At 38.8% G+C, this 22316-nt stretch overlaps 1 protein-coding gene and 1 long non-coding RNA gene across 2 annotated transcripts; one reads left to right on the forward strand and one right to left on the reverse strand.

The window, feature by feature from the left end:
* Positions 1–8297: 8297 nt before the first annotated feature.
* LOC125312814 lies at positions 8298–12180 on the reverse strand. The gene is made up of 3 exons (XR_007196885.1): positions 12170–12180; positions 11186–11187; positions 8298–8536 (listed from the first exon to the last, which is right to left on the reverse strand). It is a non-coding gene; the product is annotated as an uncharacterized LOC125312814 (long non-coding RNA).
* A 4268-nt stretch (positions 12181–16448) lies between these two features.
* Positions 16449–19722, forward strand: LOC115735915 (NADP-dependent D-sorbitol-6-phosphate dehydrogenase). Its single transcript, XM_030667354.2, has 6 exons — positions 16449–16702; positions 17259–17353; positions 17437–17554; positions 18062–18194; positions 18866–19085; positions 19191–19722. The coding sequence occupies exons 1-6, from the start codon at positions 16570–16572 to the stop codon at positions 19419–19421; spliced, it is 930 nt and encodes a 309-aa protein (XP_030523214.1). The 5' UTR covers positions 16449–16569; the 3' UTR covers positions 19422–19722.
* Positions 19723–22316: the final 2594 nt, after the last annotated feature.

Below are 22316 nucleotides of genomic sequence, written 5' to 3' on the forward strand. Positions count from 1 at the left end.
GCACCGTTTATCGAGTGCTTGTTCGTGGGGTTTATTTCGTGAAATTACATCAAGTATTCAAGTGTCGAAGCCGATTAAATCTTGAGGTTAGATTTGTTTTAATTCCTTTGCGAGATTAAGAGATTATTTCGTTAGGAATTTGGGGCTAAACACTGTGCATGTTCTTGGATGTAATTGGGGCTTGGGAAACACCGAGAGTGTTTGAATTACTCGAGTTTGGTCTGTAATCTCCGTGTATCGCTCGTTCTATAGTGGAATTCGTTGCTGCTCTCCCCGTGGACGTAGGTCTCTACGACCGAACCATGTACATCCGGTGTCCAATTTATTTTCTTGTTCTGTCTATTTTATCGTTCGATCGCTTGTTCCGCGCAATGCATTGTTTTGAGACATCAATCGGTGAAAGTTAAGTTAGAATGGTCAATCGCTGAGTCATAGTACTAGGACCCTTCGCGCTCGAACTTAGCCCGGACCGAACCCAAGATGTGGAAATCTCAATTTGCCCTCTGTCGGTTGAGCCCAATGACCAAACAGTCCCAATTTGCAAAGTGATCAAAATGCCCTCGGATATTTTGTACTACAAGACAAAAATTTCAAAATTGATTTGACCATATAGGTCCCCCTAGCCAAGTCACATCAATTGCCTCCCATCACGTCAATCCCCCTCTTTCTCTTCCTTTTTCTTTTCTTTATTTTCTTCTCTCTCTCTCTCTCTCTCTCTCTCTCTCTCTCTTCTCCCCCTATTGAATGACGACAACCCCCCTCTCCACACCCGTGCGACCAGATACCACCACCCGCCTCCATCGCCATCATTCGGCCGATTTCGAGCTCGTCCTGCCGTCGTTCTGTCCATTTGCCCCCAGTCGAGCTCCCGTCATCCCCCGGCCTTGCCGCTCTCCGTCATAGCCCCCAACGACCAACTAATCTACCCAAGTCGGACCGGGGAATTGCTACTGCTTGCCGTGGAACCTTTCCCCCCAATCGCCTCGGGCCCTTGCGACTTCCCTCTAACTTGTGCCGCCAAGACCCTAAACCCTCAAACCCCGCAACCCGAGCTCGTGAGATCCGAACCCATCGGCCACCGTGGACCCGAACCGACCCTTATAGTCGCCGTAAGCCGCCTGCGCCGATGTGTTGTCGTGGTCGTCGACAAATGTCGTTAGTTTGTGAGTTAACCCATAATCTCTAATTAGGTCTTTAATTGCGCTTAGGACTAATTTAATTAACGTTAATTACGGATTCATTAGTTAATTGTGGTCGAGTTAGGTTAGTAACCCTGGTTAGGCTAAATGACCACGGTTAGTTTAAGTGGACCCCGATTAGATAATATGGTCTGTGGCTAGTTGATGGTAGACCGTGTTTAACCGACAAACCGTGTTTAACCGATCGCAAGCAGGTTAATTAACTCAAGTCGAGTGGACTATAGATTGTTGAACCGATTATTTAAGATGGGCTTAATAAAGTGTAATCGGATTAATTAATTTCAGTCGGGCTAATTAACCGTGATTAAGATAATTATTAATTAATTAATTATTGTTAGGTGATTATTGAGTAATTGTCTGATGGTTGTTGGGTGCCTTGATGACTGAGAATTTTATAATTCGGATGAATAGTCACCCTGTCTAAGATGCAAAGTCTAGTGGATAAAATGTATTCATGTAACCATGTGTGGACCGAGTTTTGAGCATGAAAATGGCCTTAAGCCTAACTTTGAGCACAACCGCGTGTGCATTGGGCTAAATGCGAAGATATAAATTGGATTGATTGGCTAGCGTGCTTGCGTGGTCACATGATGGTTAAGTCGCACTGGGGGTCCTAGGAACGAGGATAGTGACCCGGGGATGTCCTAGGAATCAAATCAATAGCCCGAGGGTGTCTCGGGAATAAAACGTTCTTGGAGGGTGTCTCGAGAATAAAATGTCACTCGGGAGTGTTCCGGAGATAAAACGTCACTCGAGAGTATCCCGGGAATAAAACGTCACTCGGGGGTGTCTCGTGGATGAAACCTCACTCGGGAGTGTCTCGTGGGTGAGTCATTATCAATCAAAACGCGTGTGATACATTGCGTATGCGAATTGTAATGAGTGTTCTGATTGTTTACCTCGATTTGCATGTGATTTGTTTGTCATGCTAAGTGCTGTGCAGTGTGTGGACTAAGGTTGGGGTAAGTGTATTGGTGTTAATAGCACACTATTGTATTTGTGCCTGGTCATGTGATAGTTAGAGCGTGATGTGAGTTGCACGCTACTGATCTATTATCGATAGTTATTTGCATGTATAGGCCGCCTTGAATGAATCGGCGCTCTAGTCGGACTTACGCGTTGACTCGTGGATATTTTATATATCACCCGTTGCTGTTAACCATTTTTTTTCCAGGCCCTTAGGCGTGGAGAACTGGAAGTGGACGTAGATCTTATTGGAGTAATTTTGGAAGTAGCGTTAATCCCGACCTGGTATTTTTTAGGGTTATAGGAAGTAGTCCTAAAGTGGAGCTTGTGCATATAAACATACTTCCCGGGATTAATGAATCTCTATTATTGAAAATGGTAGTCTTTTACTAGTTAGCTGGTGTTGAGATGTGATGTCTTGCTTATCTATTTACGTTGATTGAACCGTTGTCCGGGAGTTGCATGTTCCGCATGCGTTTAACACAAAGATAAAATGAATGGGTCGATGACGTGTCGGGACGTCGTCCTTTTATAACCTAAGGCGATTTTGTAGGGTTGTTACGTGCCCGGGAATGGGGCATGACATGATAGATACTAGATCATCTGTTCTAAACATCGGACATGCGGAAACTTACCCAAAACACAACATGCATCACCGATCAAGGAACGAATACATCATGAGAACATACCGTAATTGCCACTGATTAAATGTCGATTTTGCAGTCTTGAGAGTTCCATTCGCTTTGAATGCGATTCAACAAAGAGGGGAGAGAGCGTCGTCCGTTTCTTATTTATTTTTATTTTTCTTGTTATGTAGAATACGACTAACCGCAAGGGAGAAGAGAGGGAGAAGTTATGTCTACTAAAAGACGTGACTTTCCCACGTTCAAAATGTAACTACTAATAAGCGCCTTAGTAGTTATCTATAGTAGGTTGGGTGTGGTTGTCCACATGGGCAGCATACCGTAAGACCCATACTCCAACAATTCTCACTTGCTCACATAGGGCCATCAACTCTCATTCACCCACGGAGAGCCAAACACAACTCTATCTTCTTTGCAAAGTTTATAGCGACAAATAATTCGTGCGACCAGCATACACCGAGAGCTTGTTGTCATACATCCGTTGGAAGTATATGACGGATCAAAATTGGACATAATCAAAAATAGATTTCCGTATGCTGTATCCTAGATCGATCGGTCACATACATATCTCTCTTTCCATCTCATTTATGTATGATACGTTATATTCACAGTTATGATCACACTAAATAATCATAATTGACCGGTCTGTGAATATAAATCTATAATTAAAACTCTAAATCGATCTTCCTCTCCCATTAGACCTTTCAATCTCGGTTCGGCTTGCTTTTCTAAAAGTGTTTCATTATATCGACTCAATTTCATGATCATTGACAACACTTTAAGATAGTGAACACTAAATAGAAATTTTGAGAATAATGAAAAGTCGTGAGGGCACCAAATGAGGAATTCTTATCATTGAGAGTCTCACATGGCTTAAAAAGTTGAGATCTAAACTTTTCATACTCTCACTAGTCGGCTCATGCATACGTAATATGAAATACGTATTACGGTATTTTCTTCTTCCCCATATAGCGTATGTCTATCTATTTAATATCGTACAAATGATAACTTAGATACACTCGATGTCTAACTTGAATTCACGTAACTACTCTGCTCAAAAGTATCCATCGGAACTTATATCCGGCAATAAAGAGAGATAAAGTAAAATATGTAGGTTATTTCACTTTTGGACATAATAAATTTTAAATCATCATCTCAACATTCTATTAAGGCGACATCTATATTTAAGCTCAAGCTCTCAATTATCACATAGATAATGAGCTTAGATTTCGTCTCATCTCTATTCATCACGCAGTAAATAGAGGCGATTATCCGTGTAATTGTGCTAATCTCTCATTTGTCTGACATACCTTCTCAACACAAAGCACTAAGCTTTATTATCCATAAATATTACAAAAATTCATAGGCAATAATTTCAAACTTCATCAATAGTGAATATTCAGGGAAATTACAATATTTAGTATATTACATTCTACGCAATCCAAGAGATTTCACATGATTATGGAAAACATCTCTAAGATTCGATTTCGTCATCGGATAGGCTAACATTCTATGCGTACATATATACTGTATGCTCATATCATTTCGTGCAACTACATCTTTCACATAGTTATATTTAATGTCTATGTATTTGGTCTTACAATAGAACTTGGAATCTTTGGTGCAAGCTATTCTTGCTTGGCTATCACAGTATACCAAAACTGGATTTGCAACATCACCAGTAACACCTAAATAATCCAGAAATCTCTTACGCCGGATACCCTCCTGCGTTGTTGCTGACAAAGCCATGAACTCCGCTTCCATGGTAGACAAAGCTATACACTCCTGCTTCTTCTTGCTCCATGATACGTCGCTATTATTCAGTAAGAACACATTTTCAGATGTAGATTTTCTCTCATCTAAATCTCCTCCCCAATCAGAATCGGTTTAACCATCAACATGCGGATCGCTTCCTTGATAATTTAGCACATAATCAGCAATAGCTTTCGGATACCTCGGGATTCTCTTGACAACGGCTTAATGTGCTTGACCTGAATTGGATTGGTATCTACTCACCATTCCAATTGCACAACAAATATCATGTCTTGTACACATCATAGCGTACATTAAGCTTCCAACGGCACTCATATAATGAACACCTTTCTTTCATTCTTACTCTTGCGAAGTCCTAGGACATATTCTGCCGCTTAAACCTTTATCTTTTGTAATAGAAATATCAATGGATTTACAATCTTGCATACGAAATAGTTCAAGAACTTTATTTATATATGTCTCTTGCAAAAGAGACAACAATCTTTTCGAACAATCTCTTGAAATCTTAACTCCAAGAATGTATGTAGCTTCGACCATAGCTTTCATTTCAAAATTAGAAGATAGCCAACTTTTGACTATTTTGACAAACTCCATATTGCTTCCGGTAATTAGTATATCATCAACATATAATGATAAAATTACAAAATGACATTTGAATCTTTTGATATATACGCAATTATTTTCGTTAATCATCTCAAAATAATATGCCACTATGGTATTATGAAAGCATATATACCATTATCTTAAAGACCGCTTAAAGCCATATATTAAGATCAAAAGTCGACATATTTTTTGCTATTGGCCTTCAGTAACAAACCCAATGGGTTGTTCCATGTAAATATTTTCTTCTAATTCTTTATTGAGAAAAACAGTCTTTACATCTATCCGATATAATTCAAGATCCAAGCTGGACATTATTGCCAGAATAAGGCGAAGTAAGGTGAATCTTGTGACGTCTTAGAACGTCGCACGCGACACGTGTTCTTTTTTTTTTTTTCTAATTAATTATTATGAGCATGCAGAAGTAATAGAACCATAATCACAACATACAATAGTATATATGCATCATTTATTTGTATCACTAGTTTACCAAATGTACATGATATGATTTTTATATTACAACATAGCTAGCAACATCATACTACACACAAAAGAACACAGTCCTGGGAAGAGGGTTCGGGTCATCTATCTTCGTTTACTACACCCCATTAATACTAAAGTTTGCCCGTGCATAGCAAACTATTCCTATGGGTCGACAACTTCACCCGTTGACTCATCATTGCCATCAAAATCAGGAGAACCATCAAAGTCTCTAATTGGTCCAATTAACCCACCCTCGATGTTTTGATACCAGGCAACATATAAATGCGGAATCCATTCAGCCGGTCCAACATCGATCCATATAATGGAGGTATACCTTAAATACATTATAGCTGACTCGGGAACATTCATGTCATCATAAATATACTCAAGATGCACAACAGCTCCAAATATTGGTGGTCGAGGAACATCCATCCTACATGTCTGAAAAATAAAGGAATGAGCCGAGATCCAACAAATGAAATCTCTAATTCTAAAATAGAAGATCATCTTATCACTCCACCCACAACCACAATATCATAAGCTCGGGACAGTACAAAATAACAACTTATGGTGAGTAAATAAGTAATATTTTGTATCATGATATATTATTGAAAGATTAACAATATTACACGAGATCAATCATTCAAGTGTAAGTGGATGACATTTTATATATCAAAACCATTACAAAATATCACATCGATCCACGCAAATGAAATCATATAGGTCACCGGCCAGAACTATCTTTATTCATGAGACATCGTTACCGCTAAATCATGGGAAATGGAAATATACATATCCATTTGCCACGCCTCTTACCTATTCATCACGGGTGTCCTATACATTAGTGAGGATGAATACATCACTGTACATCCATGTGAAGATGGCCATTTCTTATCATCATACCATGGTTACACGAACCATGTCATACTATGACTACACAGCCATGTCATCATAGAATTTCATGTCATCTCAACCTTGTAGAGAACCGTAACATACGGTAGAACATCCGGCTAACTCCAGAGTCTCAAACGCATACTCATATAAGGCAATTCGCTCGGTAGTGAATAGGCCGTGGCAAAGGTCTTTATCATATGTCAACATAACAACGATTAACAAAACACAAAAAACACCACACATATTTCAGTAACTATAATTACAAAAAAATATGACGTTAATCCCTTGGCATTTCCCATATATAACATAACAATCGATTAGTCACGTACAATTTATGTAATTCTTTCTTTTCTTTTCTCCAAGCTAATATCTATTTTTTTTTTAAGTCTTTAAATCTAGATACATATTTAGGGTGTGTTTGTTTCAAGAAAAATGTTTTCCAGAAAGTGATTTCTCGAAAATCATTTTCTCGGAAAACGGTTTGTTTTCCTTTGTTTGGTAATATGTTATCGAAAATGTTTTCGGGTGTTTGGTTTTCATTTGGAAAATGATTTCCATGTCATGAATCTCAAGTAAAAAATATGATTTTATTAGCACAAAAGGTTTATACTTTTTATATTATATTATATATTAATTTTTAATTAATTATTTTATTTCCTTTTCTTTTTGTCTTTTTCTTCTTTCTCACGTGATCACTTGGCCTCGGTGATGACCAACGATCGGCCACATGAGATCAAGCTCGCCGGCCTCGTGCGCCCGGCTACAATAGTGGCCCTCTCACTTCCAAATTAATTTATTGAGTCAATGTTACTTAATAAATGAATTTTCTCGATGAGTCTAGCAAATCTAGTATTTGAACTCGCAAAATAAAAAGGAAACCTGAATCTACGAACGTGTGCTCCTGAAATGGAAAATGGATGTGATTTCAAAAAGCAAACAGATTGAAAACATTTCATAATTGGGTTAGTACCAGTTTCTCTATCTTTCCCTGAAATATTAGGATAAATTGTGCCACAAAAAGCTACAAAACTGATGTTGATGAGATTATGCTGAAAAGGTGAAGTGCCTAAACTACGGAATAGAAAGACGTACTTGTTTATTGTGCAAACATCCAATTAGCTCCAATGGTACGGGATGGTTTGGAAGGATGTGAATTTTAACTTTACATACTCAATGCCACACAAAACCTCAATGACAATATTCAATGGATAGAAATGGATAGCTACTACAACAACTAATCAAAGAATAAGTCTATAGTTCAAATAGTATCCGATAGTATGAAGAGCAAACATCCAAAGTCCGACACTTGTCAATTTCCATTTCCTCTTTTATCTACGAAATCTTCAAGCCATAACTTCTTTAGCTTAGCACTCCCGACAATGAATGCTTTTGCAACTCTCTCATTGTCCACCAAATAATCAAAGGCATATACAAGGGTGGCTTCATCAAAACCTTCAACCTCCATCACTTCTTTGTAGAGCTCAGCAACATCCAACTGATTTTTACTCATCTTTTTTAATGCAGAAGCAACCTCTCCAATTTGCTCCGATAGCATTGCAAATTTATCATCCTTATTAGGAGCACGACTTCGCTTTCTATTAACTCTTGATGGATCTTTTATTCCTTTTGTAATATTATCACTACTATCATCTAAATCAATTGAGCAGTCCACATCCACAGTAGGAGGCAAGTCGATGTCACCAAATTGTTTTGCAAAGCTTCTCGTAGCTATGTCTTTTCCAGCCACCAGAGTAAGTTCATTGTACATCTCAATTTTCATGTTCAAGTACTTCTCATGGGTAGGACGTGCCTGCAAAAAAAAATCATAAAAACACAAGTATATAAACAAGTAGATTAAGCCAGTTATGATTACAACAAGACATACAATCTGCTCATCATCTACTAATTTCTCGGTTTTGTATATGTAAAGAGCATATGATGCATAAGCAAACAAAAAAACTATAGCAGCCTCCAATTCTTGCATATCTCAACATGCTGCAAAAGAAACCTCATGATTCAATGAATTTCTAGCAGCCTAATATGACAAAGAGACATGTAAAGATATAATAAAAACAAATATCATAGGTACATGCATCCTTTTCCATGTGTAACAATGCTCAGAGTATAAGTTACATTGAAATCTGAAAAACATATTACCATTATTTCTTCATCATAAACTTCCTTCCGAAGAAGCGTGATCATCTTCAAGTTATGGTCCCACTGAAATCCACTCTTAACCCGCAATTTTTGGATGGTAGCCCAATTGTTTTTAATAGTTCTAAGATGATTGTCCACATGGTCGGGCTCACATTCAGTCCCAAATCTATCGTTTATAACTTGGGCAACTCCAGCAAACGAAGATGGTTTAAAGGTGGCGGAAGGTTTGTTCCCCTTTGAAGCTTCATCAGCTAGTATCTCTAAAAACATACGCTCCATTGGAACCGACCATCTAAAATGCTTTGCCTTCCCTTTTCTAGTCTTGCCCATTGCTACATTATCGAATATATCCAACACAAGAAATTGAGACAAATAAAGGACAACACAAAAATAAATGTCATTTTACTAATGAGAAAAGGGAAAGATCATGATGATTTAGAGTAGCAAATCAAGTTCACGTTACAAAAACTCTTTCAATCACAAAGTAGTAATCTATACTTCACATCACATTAAAAACAGCATGCAACTTCTAAGAAAAGTGCTAAACATTCATTCTATGCCAACTATAGTCATCCCACATTACACATGCGATATCATCTCTTTTTGCTGCCCACTCTCTGTTTTCCTCCCTCGCCTCTCTTTGTGTTTGTTGATGCCTTATTTCTTGACTTTGAGATTCAACCTCTACATTAGGTTCTTGCATAAAAGGATCATTTGGGTCAACTCCCATAATAAAGTTATGTAGAATACAACATTCTAAGACCACATCAACTTGAGTATCAAAGGACCAATAGGGTTCCGCATCCAATACACGAAAACGCCTTTTAAGAACACCAAACGCCCTTTCTACCGTAGACCGTAAAGATGAATAACAATGGTTGAACAACTCTTTCTCATTCTCAGGTGAGCGGTCACTAAACTCCTTTACGTGATATCGAACTCCACGATATGATGAAATAATTCCCGGTTGGATGCCATATCCGGCATCAGCAAGGTAGTATTTACCTACCAATTTTATGTAAAGTTTTAACAACATGTTTCAACGAAGTAGGGTAAACATTTTATATAAAACATGAAATATTCTATACTTTCGGGAATTTTCATTCCTCCAAGCCTTGAAAGTGCATTTGTTAGAATACAAGAGTCATGTGCTATGCCTTCCCAACCAGCTAACACATAAATGAACTTTAAATCAAAAGTAACAGCTACAAGAACATTTTGCGTTGTTTTGTCTTTTCGACCACGAAATTTTCCTTGAATTTCTGGGGGAACCGATGCACGGACATGAGTACCATCAAGAGCTCCAACACAATCCTAATGTATTTAAGTAAATTAGTTAATGTAAAAACATATTTTCAAGATGAAGTTCATGATATTGGTCATATTACATACCTTAAAATAGGGATAAAATCTTCTATTCTTGGATATTGTCGGGGGTGTAGTGCCATCCGGTGGTCTTATAACATGCTTGTGTAGTTTTAGAATTGCTCGTAAGACAATTCTAAAGTATCGATGAATAATCTCTATAGACCTATTCAGCCTTGACCCTATTACTTTAAACCTCACATTATGCTCTAAAATATGCCAAAAGACTAGCAATTGCTCTTTGATTGACACATTTACTGTTTCGTGTAACAAATTATTTGACACAAGAACTCTACACAATTCAAAGAAAACTTGTGGTCTCATACGTATTTGGCTAACACAATTAGTATCTCCAGAATGAAAAATACGATTCGTGAATAACTCTCTCTCAAAATCTCTTTCGCCCCGTGGAACTCTAGGTATTTGACTACTTGAAGATTCATCCTCCATGACTAACAAACCAACCGCCATTACTAACATTGATGCACCCATTATTGCTCCATTAACATCATTGTTTTCCATCTACAATCAATAATAAGAATTTTCGCTTCTTAATCTCAAAGCCAGTCAAGACATATGTTTTATCTCAAAGATAAACCCAACAACAAACATTCAAATGAAATAAAAAAAAATATATCATCAAAAAGTGAAAACAAGTGCAGCTTAACTTGTCATTTTAGCAAACATCAGACTTTTCAGGATTTAAGACTCGGTTCCGTTGAGTTTATTAAAGGAACTCTAAATGCATATGAACTCATAAGCAGACCCAAATCATCCCAAAGTTGGGTTCCGAAGTTCTTTGATAAAGATGGAACATTACCCTTGAAGGAGTAATCAAAGAGAGCAAAGGTATGCAGAATCTCCATTCTTGCAACTACTACTTGCAAATTCCAATCACCGGAATATAAGTTCAAATTACACAAATAAACAGAACATTGTTAACAAGTCTTACACACGCACCTTCTTTTATTTGTTCTAGGCAGCAAAAACCTATAATAAATTATAATCGATGGTTTTCTTTCCATCTTGACATTTTAACAAACACCTTGCATTCTTTTAACAATATGGATCACATAGTTCAAGGAAACAAATAATGATAACAACGTCTATCTCCTAGGTGAACCAAAACATGAGATGTATAATCATGAACCTTCTCTATCAAATTCTACACAATAAACTGTAAAAAGTTCTTTCAATCAAATTCTACACAACGACTAGCTAAACAATATTCCCAAGGATGCCAAAGAAAGTGCCAATGCTATAAAAGCCCTGTGCAATCGAAATCATAAAACAGACACTAATAAAATTGGAATACTCATCAAACAATGAAGCACCCGCCGAATCTGACTCATATTGTTTCATCGAAGCACATGCCGTCGAAAATTTTGAACAAATCAGTAAAAAATTGAGCAAAAAGGTCAAGCGTTAGATATATTACCTTATAGCTCTCGTGGTAGGGTAGAATCTCCAATCAAGCTTGATAACTCTAGGATCTACCAAAATTTTAAAACTGATTTCTAAGATTTCGCTTGAAGAAGATGAACGGAAACGAGAATCATCAAATTTTTAGAGGTTTTTTTCAAATCAAAGAGGGGAGAGAACCTGGAGCTTTGTTGAGCGTTGTTGAAGAAGAGCCAGTTTCAATGATGAGCTTCAATGGCGAAGATGAAGAGTGTCGGTGAAGAAGAGCCGGACCTTCAACGATGAAGAAGGTGAGCGTCGGTGAAGAAGAAGTGAAAAAAGGAAAATGGAGGAATGAAAGAGTCGTACCTCTGTAGAGAGTGAGAGAGTGGGATTGGGAAAGTGTTTTCACCTTTTTATTTTGGGGAATTCACTTTCCTAATCTGCTGAATAAAGTTTTTGTTGATTGAAAAGTGCTTTCCGTTGACCAGATTAATTTTTGCGAACCAAACAGACGAAAATCCGGAAAACACTTTCCCGAAAAAGGTTTTCTCAAAAACAAACACACCTTTAGCATTAGGTACTACAAATCTATAATTTAAATAATTCACGTATGTATTATTTTATATTTTATATTTTCATTGATTAAGCTCACTTTTACCACGAATATGCAGAATCATCATGTACAATTCCAAACTTTTAGAATTAGATTATTTTTCCTAATAAAATCTCTCATTTTGTATTACTATCCATAGAGTTCGATTTTTATCAAATCAAGCCATATAAAATAAATTAACTACCAAAGTCTATTCTTTCGTTATCTATGACCTACTACGTATTATTTACACTCTAGATGCATCACATATTTTGCAAAACTACTAGAATGACCCACCTTTACTTAATTAATATGATTTCCTCCAATTTTACGTAATTGGCCACACTACATTGAATTAAGCAATTGCCTCTGAAAATTAACTTAACCAACTATCATGATAAGTTTCCTTAAATCATGAACAGTCCCCAAAACTCTCAGTATTTGTAGATTTGTCCTCCCCCGGCAAAATTACAGATTTGCCCCTAGAGCTTCTAAACTCATTTTCTTAACCGATTTTGTTTTCTCTAGTTAATATTAAATAACAACCTGCTAATTAACACTAAAACTCATTTCATTATCATGTTGACAGCCCACTCTTACGTTTATAAATTTCGAAATTACCCCTAAAATTCTTCAAAATTGACCAAAATACCTTTTTTTTTTGCTTGGTTTCACCATTTGCATACCTTTGCCATTCAAGATGTAACAAAACCATTAAGTAATCACACAAGCACACCCAAGACAAGTAAAAAGCTTTAAAATTCATGTCTAACAATCACAAGAAATTAACACACAACTATTGAAACTAAATCACATGTAGAATAAAATATTGCCCGCTAAACAAACAACCAATCAACCAAGTAAGAGAGTACCAAGTAGATCATTCTAGCTTAGTTCTTAGGGTTTTCACTTACCTTTGAGCTAATACTCAACAAAGCAAGCTCTTAATAACCTTGAACTCAAATAAGTGTTAAAATTAACAACTCTTCTGAAGAAAACAACAAAGATAACTAGAACAAAATAAGGTTCTTGAGTATGCCTTATGAGATAATAGATCAAAAGTGAGGGTTTTGAAGTCTTGAAAGAGCCTTGAAGTAGATAAATTTAGAGCTTGAAGAGGGGGAGGTTATGTAGGAAATGAGGAGAAGAACAACATATTGAAAGATGATTTAATTGATATATTATATCATCACGGTGGCTAGTAATCGAGCCGTATCATTCTTGAAGATTCTTTGTCTTGAGGATCTATCAAGGACGCAGATTAAGAGAGACAAACGTAACCTTCCTAATGAAGAACTCCATCTATGGAAATCCAGTATCATAATTGTATGGGCGATTTGATCCAACGGAGAATACTTTCCTTTGGCATCCCTCAACGGCTACGAGATCTTCTTTTGGGATACGGTCTCGTTTAAATGGGTAGTTTTGGAGAGCGGTCCTCTAGAGGCCTTGCATTAGATAGTTGGAGGTATAGAAGTATAAAAGACATCTCAAAGTTGGAGAGAAAAGAGGTTGGCGTAAGAGGGAATATGATTCAAAATTTCAAGATTGATAGAACTTGAACTTTACATATTCTCCTTGATCTATTCACTGTAATACTTAGAAGTGTACACACGAGTATTAAGCGTTAGATGTGGAGTCCTTCGTCTCAAGGGAGATTACCAAGTTGTAACCTCTAAAGTGATTAACTAGTGAAATCCAGCCCGATTAGTTGCCGAGTGAAGAAGTGGACGTAAGCTTGAACAAAGCCAAACCACTATAAATACCCTATGCAGTTTTCCTTTCCCTTACTCGTTTCTGATTATATCTTGTGATTGTAAAGCTGTGCACATTGCCTATTCTGCAATCTTACGTGTGTTGATCATCCGAGGATAAGCCTTGAGCTTATTCGATTATAATTCTGCAATTGTTTATTAAAATACTCCGTAAACACCTATTCACCCCCTCTAGGTGATAATGCTAGACCCAATAATTGGTATCAGAGACCGGTGCTCATATTTTATTGAAGTGTTATTACTTCTGATCTAACGATCTTTATGGCTAGCAATTTTTCTCCTCTATGGATTGAAAGTGGAAGCAATAACGACCACCATATTTCGAAAGAAAGGAGTATCGTGATTGCCAGAATAAATTTGAGGCATATATACCAGGATCCCCAATTTTGGGATGTTGTTCAAAGAGTTGTGAATCCAACCGCAAGCACTTCAGGCAAGGCAAATGTAGGAGATAATACCAACATTACTCCCATCGCCATTCTAACTGCTATCGAGATAGCAAAGAGAGATAATTTAGATACTAAAGCTATTTACTCATTTTATAATGCATTCTCTCCCACTGAATATAAGTGTATTGCTGATTGTTCCTCGTCAAAAGCGATTTGGAACAAGCAGTGCGTTACTTATGAAGGATCAGACAGAGTCAAGGAGACTAAAGTCAATATCAATACCATTCTTGGCGAGTACGAAGCTTTCAAAACGAAGCCCGGTGCGTCAGTGAAGGATATGTTTGATAGATTCACTGAAATAGTGAATGGCCTCAACTATCATGGGCAGCCTGTTTTTGGACCGATGCGAGTTAACAAACTCCTAAGGGCACTTACGAAGGAATGAGACAATGTGAAAACTTCCATTCAAAAAACTTAGAGGATATCACCTCTATCAATGGACGAATTTATTGGAACTCTTCAGTCTTACAAGGATGAAAGAATCAATGAAGAAACAACGTCGAAAGGTAAGAAATCAATTGCTTTGAAATCTAACACTCGATTCCGATGCTTCGATTTTGAAAACGAAAACGATAAGGAACTAACACTCATGGTTAAGAGATTCAAAAGCTTGGCTAAGAAAGGAAGAAATTTCAAAAACAAAAGAGATGTTAGACAAAGTGACCAAAGAAGATTATCCGGAGGCGGAGATGATAACAAAGATGTTACTTACTATGGATGCAAAAAGAGAGGACACATCAAACCGAACTGCTCTCTATAAAAAAAGAAAAAAAAAGAGATGTGAAATCTAAGAAAGCCTTGAAGGCAGAAACTTGGTACAATATAGAATGTGAAAGTGACGAGAAATATGTCAACATCTGTCATGAGGTAACACATCTAAAAATCCCTTATGAGGTATATGATTATATAGATGAATTGTGTTCGGATTATAAAGCTACTCTTAAAAGGCTTTATGAATTAAAAAGGGAAGTAATCAATTTGAAATAGAAAGATGTCTCTCAAAAGGATAAAATAAGTTTTCTTGAAAGCAAATTTTCGCAAATTAAGGAAAAATCTAATCTCATTTCTAATGAAAATATGCAGTTGAAATCTAAGAATCAATCCTTAAAGGATGAAAATGTCTCTTTGAAAAAAGAAAGAAATTTTTTTGAAAAAGAGAATGGTTCTTTGAAAAATGAAATTTCGGATACCAACAAAAGATGGAGGATGAAAACACAGAAGGCTGCTTTGGCGAGGGGGTCGCCAGCACCTAGCCGAGGGCTGGTGCGTAGGTGCCCCTCCCCCCACGACCGGAGGTGAGGGGCGGCATGCCCTCACCTCGGTAGGGAGAGGGCCCTAACCCTCTCCCAGGTCTAGGCAAGGGACGACCGCGGCCCTCGGCCGATCCGGGGAGACGGTGGCCGATCCTCCACCGACCATCACCTTGGACTAGCTAAGGGTCGCGCCCCCCCGGATCCGGGCAAGGGCCGGCGACCCTCACCCGGATCTAGGAGAGGTTTGAGGCCCTCTCCTTGCTGAGGCGAGGGCCTGCCGCCCCTCACCTCTCCCCGGCGGGGGTCACCAACCCTCGCCGAAGCGCCAACAACCCCGCCGGCCAGAGCTGCCGTCCCACCGTCGTTGGGGCGACGGCCACAAGCAAGAGGGCAATCCCCTCTCATCTGTGTTTTTCTTGTTGCTTCTTTTTTTTTCAATTTTTAATTTAATTAAAGTTTATGTTAAAAGTATGTTTTGACAAAAATACCTCCGATCGACCAGAATTTTTGGGTGGTCGGACGGCGAGATGAAACCATTATGATCACTTCAGGTCCTTATTTAATATAATAAAAGTATTTCGGGTATTTATTTAAAATAAGGACCATTTTAGATATTTATTTAAGAAAATAAAAGTACTTGGAATCCTTTTTTGAAAATTTCCCTGAATTTTAACTCTGAGAGTGGTAGCTAATGGGGCTTCCACTGATTTGGGTTCCTTACTTTTGGGCCCAACAGGAAGCTTAAAGATTAGAAGTCCAGGAATTGCCACGTGTCTCTTCTCCATGTGTGGAATCAAACGAAAATCTAAAAAGGACGAAATGTAAAAAGCGAATATAATAAATTAATTTCAAACCAATGAAAAAAGAAAATAATAATATTAATAGTCTAAAGGAAGAAGAACACCAGCAGCTAAATCACATTTCGCTCTCTGAAACTTAAAGAGCTGTGGCATCTCCACTCTTCAGCTGTGATATCGCAAACCAGAAGCGCGAGAGATTGCGCGTGCTCGCGAGAATGGCGATCACACTCAATAATGGATTCAAGATGCCAGTGATTGGTCTAGGGGTGTTTCGCATGGAGAAGAAGGAGATAAGGGACCTCATCGTCAACTCCATCAAGATCGGCTACCGCCACTTCGATTGCGCCGGTACGCGCACCAAGTCTTCTTTAGCTGTCTTCAAATCCTCGTTTTCCTAGGGTTTGGTTGATCTCTCGTCTGGTCGATTTAGTGTTACCGTGTCTGTTTGTTTTGTTCATTATCTGGTGCTGGTAAGTGTTGAGAAGTGTGAACTAGGAGTTTCTCGGGCCTTCTTTTGGTGAACGTGATTGACACTAGACAATCATCAACGGTTTGAGAGGAACGGTTTTGGCGCATTTCCTCTTGCTTTTACTGTTCGGAGAGTCTGCTGAGAATGTTAGAGCAAGAAATTACAGGCTCGTTGTCCTAAATGCTTTCGTCGGATAAGTCGCGAGGATGATAAATCTCTCCCATGCTTATGCTAGTCTCGCGTGCCTTGACATTCAGACAATTTTCTTTCTAACTATGTTGAACTCAGAAACGATTATTGTTCATTCACGCTATTAGTTCAAAGTAAGTCGCCCGTATTCTAGTAACACTTAGTACATTTTTGAAGTGATGCATTGCAAGCTATATCCTCTGAGATTGTTATTTTATAGTATTAAACCAATTCGTGTTGGTGCAGCTGATTACCAGAATGAAGCGGAAGTTGGTGATGCACTTGCTGAAGCGTTGCAGACTGGGCTTGTCAAGAGGGAGGAACTTTTCATCACCACCAAGGTGGGTTCGGTGATCCTCCCACAATTTTGAATCTATGCCACACCAAGTATTTACTGTATTGTGGAATATCCTCTCTCGTGCAGCTTTGGAATTCAGATCACGGGCATGTCATAGAGGCCTGTAAGGACAGTCTGAAGAAGTTACGGCTTGATTATTTGGATCTCTACCTCGTTCACTTCCCAGTAGCAACTAGACACACTGGTGATTCCCATACTCTCATATTGGCATCTGATTCTATTTGTAAACTGTGATCCGATTCCAAACTTTACGAGCTACTCAATGAGCTGCTGAGCATAACTTCTTATTTTTATCTTTATTTTTTTGGTCAAAAGCATTACATCTTGATTAAAAGGTGTTTGTACGCTCAAAGTCAAAAGGTGGTAAATTGGTAATGACAATAAAACCGAGTATCCCCACAAGGTGATATCAACTAAGTGTGTGTCCTGGCCTGTCTTTTGATATTGACATGTTAGTTTCTGTTATGTTCATGTTGCACTGCTCTTGTTAAGAATGGTGGTAGATGTGATTTTGATTGCCAAAAATCATTTTGTCCCATATGCTCCACTCATCATTGCTTCACAAAGCTTTAGCTCTTTATCTGTACTCTGCTCATATCAGTACCTCTTCCATTTATTAGAGTCTGAGATTCTGCCAGAGGCATTTTGTTTTTTATGCTAAATACCTTGTTTGTAATGTGCATGCATGCAGGAGTTGGCTCAACTGCTAGTGCTCTGGACGATGAGGGGGTGCTGGACATTGACACGACCATAACTTTGGAAACAACATGGCGTGCCATGGAAGATCTTGTCTCAGTGGGTTTAGTTCGGAGCATCGGGATCAGGTTTGAGAACTTTTTGGATAGTTTAACATGTTCTAAGGCACCTCTCACGAAATATTTAGCACTTTTACTTGGAAGGGGAAGCTTCAATGTGACAGTAAAGGAGATTGTAATTCAAGGACTGCCCATATTCATTGCGGAATTTTCTTTACATCTAGTAATTGAGAGGTGACCTCCAGCATTAGTTAAACGAAGGATCGTCAATGATAGCATTCCTTCATGGTTTGAAGTCCACGGCAAGAGTTTACTGCCGAGAGCATTTTTGGTGATGCTGCCTCTTTGGATTTTTTCATTTTGGACCGGATGTTGGGAGCATAACATTTCCATAGCGACTGATATATCTTTTATGGAAGGAGTGTCTTTGGTGAATGGATTGCACTTACTATTTTTTCTCTGGGAAGAAGTGACAACAATAAGACTTCAAATAATGCTATATGCTATGCTGGAGGAGCAGGAGCAGTCTAACTGCCTCATAAATCTAGGTTTTCCATTATGTCCATCCTCCTTGGCAATTGAGATTCTTATTTTGAGCAGTACTATATATGAGAAGTAATAAGTACCAAAGAGGCTGGGAATGTGTTACAATTCTTTTCTCAAATCAGAAATTTTGAATGCCTTGCCCATTTTACGGACCTTCTGATTGCTCTGTCTGATTGTATGGAAACTGTGTGCAGCAACTACGACATCTTCCTAACCAGAGATTGCCTGGCCTACTCCAAAGTGAAGCCTGCTGTTAATCAGATTGAAACCCATCCATATTTCCAACGTGATTCCCTTGTTAAGTTCTGTCAGAAACATGGTATCTGTGTGACTGCACACACTCCCCTCGGGGGCTCAGTTGCAAATACAGAATGGTTCGGTTCCGAGTCATGCTTGGAAAATCCAGTTCTCAAGGTAATGCTCGTCTATATCATGCAGGCTGATCTTTTATTTCTTCCTTTTTGTTTCTGCTGCTTTGCTGTATTATGCCAATTCCCCTCAATTCTCTATTGATTCAAGGGTCTGGCTGAAAAGTACAAGAAGACAGTGGCACAAGTAGTTCTGAGGTGGGGTATCCAACGCAATACCGTCGTCATACCAAAGAGCTCAAGGGTTGAGAGGTTGGAAGAGAACTTTCAGGTCTTTGATTTCAAGCTGGCGGAGGAGGACATGGCCCTGATCAAGAGTATCGACCGGGCATATCGGACGAACCAACCTGCGAAGTTTTGGGGCATAAACCTTTATGCTTGAGTATTATGCTTGAGTATGTCCAGAAGCATGGTCCTAAGCAATTGCTTCATATGGAGAATAATAGTGTGGGAGGTGCAATGCATACATGTAGCTTGATGAAACACTTGTGTGCCGAGTCTCTTGTCGACTCGCATCTGGCAATGTTCAAGCATGTTGTATCACTTACCTCGACAAAATGTTTGGATTCAATGTTTCGACGGAAAGTATCGCGACAACTCCTCCATGATTATTTTCGTGAACTTCTCTTGCTACATTTCTGGGGCAAACGAAGTAAAGGCACTCTGCTTCTGTTTAGCTACAATCTGCAATTTTTTTTTTTTTTTGGTCGAAGCTATAATCTGCATTGACCATATAGAAATGCAAAGAAATTCAAGATGAGATTAACTGGACTCATATTGCCTGTTGCATTGTACAGTTAAAGAAGTTGCTTGATTGCATTATGGATAAGTGGCACAACAAGTGAAAAGATGATGCAATAGTACAGTTAGGGGGCGGTTATTGACTGCAGCGAAAGTCAATCTGCATTAAATCCGAAAGCTTAATTTGATAGACAAGCAGGTCTTGATTTACAATCTCCAGAAGTGTGAGTAGTGAGTACCAACCAGACCAGACCGGATATAAATCTTGGTAGCAACACAATGTGCACGGAGAGGGGTGTCTATCTGGTGCTGTCATGGCGACACGGCTAGCCCCGAGCTGGCAGCCGTAGTTTGATAGGCGATAGGCGAAGGCCGGTGACCGACCGACCGGAGGCAGTGGAATTGGCCGTTGAAATGGAAGGAACAATATATTTCTTCCAGAGAATGGCGTTAGTTTCGGGTTACTGGCTTACCTGTTGCAAAAGGAATTCATGCTTTTTTAAGCCTTTTCGACTCCTTTCTAAGCTTTAAAAAAGCCTACGATGGCAAAGTTGAATCTCATCCTTTTCAAATATAAACTTCTATCTTTTTTTTTTTGGTCGAAATAAATTCTATCTTCTTCTTTATTATAAACTTCTATATATTTTTTTTGGTCGAATAAACTTCTATCTTTTTTTTGGACGATAATATTAACTTCTATCTTTTTTTTTTTGGTCGAATATTAACTTCTAAATAGTTATTTATTCATAAAGCACCCTGAATTCATGAAATAAATTTAGGGTGAGAGTTGTTTTTTTGGGGGGGGGGAGGGGGGTGTGGGGAGAGTCCAAACGACGCCGTAGGAAGGTAGGATCTCAGATGTACGGGCATTCCCCAACTTCTGCCCCATCGCTCCCTCTCTCTCTCTCTCTCTCTCTCTCTCTCTCTCTCTATATAGCCCCGACCTCCATGTTTTCGCATTCTCCTGGAGCGAATACATCTGCAACGAAGCGTGGTTTCGATCAGCGACGCTGTTATCACCGGAACTAATTCCACCGTAAGACATTAATCGTGTTTGATCTCAGTCGGTTCCGCTTTGTTAGCTTTAGGCTTTGACGTCCTCAGTGTTTTACGTTGTCGACCGTGATCTCTGCTCTCTGGTTGGACTTTTGGCTTGCTCATGTTTCTATTTGCCTGTTGAGTTTCTGCTCTTAGCTACGCCAAACTTCGATCTTTATCAGTAACTATCGCGGATTTAGTAGGGTTCAGTCATGTGTATAGCGAATTTATCTCTCTCTCTCTCTCTTTATGTGCTATATATGTATATACACTTGCACTCTGAGAGGAACTGGAAGTATGTCGTATAGATTGTTCTGAAGCCTCGCAGGAATGTTATGGACGGTGTTTAGGGAATGGCTGTGTTCATGGAGGAATTGCGTGGTTGTAGGTGACTTTGTTTAGGAATGCGGTAGGCTCTATTGCTCAGCTTGGAGCTGGAACCTTTTTCTTGGGGCAAATTTGGAGAGGGAGCATTTGGAACCGTTGACTGGATGATTTTCATCATTCGTGTTTGAATCAAGTGTTTGCGTGAAATTTGCTGAGGATGGAGACATGAGCATATGCCTTGTCCCAGAGGTCACTTGGGCAGTGATAGTGTCAGCAAGGATTGCTATATACACTGGAAGATCTTGGATTGGCTGCTTTTCGATGATTGCCGATCATCATGTTTCTGAACTTGCATACTGCAAGTTTTAAAATTTCTGGGTTGTTAACGAGGAAAATGTAGGATAGCGGAGTACGTCTTAAAATTTACAGAGTTTCCAGGAGTTGATCTCTGCACTGAGCAACTCATTGGTTGTCAGTGGTGCGAATGCAGGTTTGCATTTCACGGACTTGGTCAATGGTATTGTTTGCCTCATGACAATGAACAGCATTTTAAAGTGTGAATATTGATACTAGCAAAATATCTTGTGCTTGGCCCGTCAGAATATGCAGTTTGAGACGTGCTTACTTTGGAAATAGATTAGCTTCTGGTAACTAATGGGCCTTTAACATCACAGGCACAAGGCATTGTATTTGGAGGGTCGAATCATTCCTTATTAGGAAAGTTCAACGGTATGGTTCAAATTCCTAGGCTTGTCGCTGTCTCCAAGTTCAACTGTATGGTTTAAATGCCTTATCTAGTATCTTCAATACGGGAAAATGTGCTTTCTTTTTTGTTGGCATGAAATAACGTATGGTAGGGTTTTGCTACAGACACAGTGAACAAGGAATAAGGAAATTCGTTTGACTTTGTCTCAACGGCTACAGGCATATAGGAGACGTGGAAGGCACTTGCTCGTTCTTGGTGTTGGGAAGTTTCTATATGGTTTGACTAGTGTTAGTGTGAATATGCGGCTCACTGCTAATCATGTGATGGCACTTAATGTAATGTTTTGCACAAATTATGAGTACAGAGTCTGTAATGAATTGCATCTCTTCCTTCACGGAATGCTACTAGAATGCTCTTCTTCTGGTTTTATCCTTGACGCATCCAACTTGGCATCTGGAATTGTCT

The sequence above is a fragment of the Rhodamnia argentea genome, chromosome 11 (genome assembly GCF_020921035.1).
Source record: "Rhodamnia argentea isolate NSW1041297 chromosome 11, ASM2092103v1, whole genome shotgun sequence".
NCBI lineage: Eukaryota > Viridiplantae > Streptophyta > Magnoliopsida > Myrtales > Myrtaceae > Rhodamnia > Rhodamnia argentea.

Excerpts from the sequence above, each read along its gene's own strand:
- LOC115735915 (XM_030667354.2), top strand. The coding sequence starts at position 16,570 with ATGGCGATCACACTCAATAATGGATTCAAGATGCCAGTGATTGGTCTA. Across the intron at positions 17,555-18,061 it reads AGTAGCAACTAGACACACTG|GAGTTGGCTCAACTGCTAGT; the intron begins GTGATTCCCATA and ends GCATGCATGCAG. Across the intron at positions 19,086-19,190 it reads TGGAAAATCCAGTTCTCAAG|GGTCTGGCTGAAAAGTACAA; the intron begins GTAATGCTCGTC and ends TATTGATTCAAG.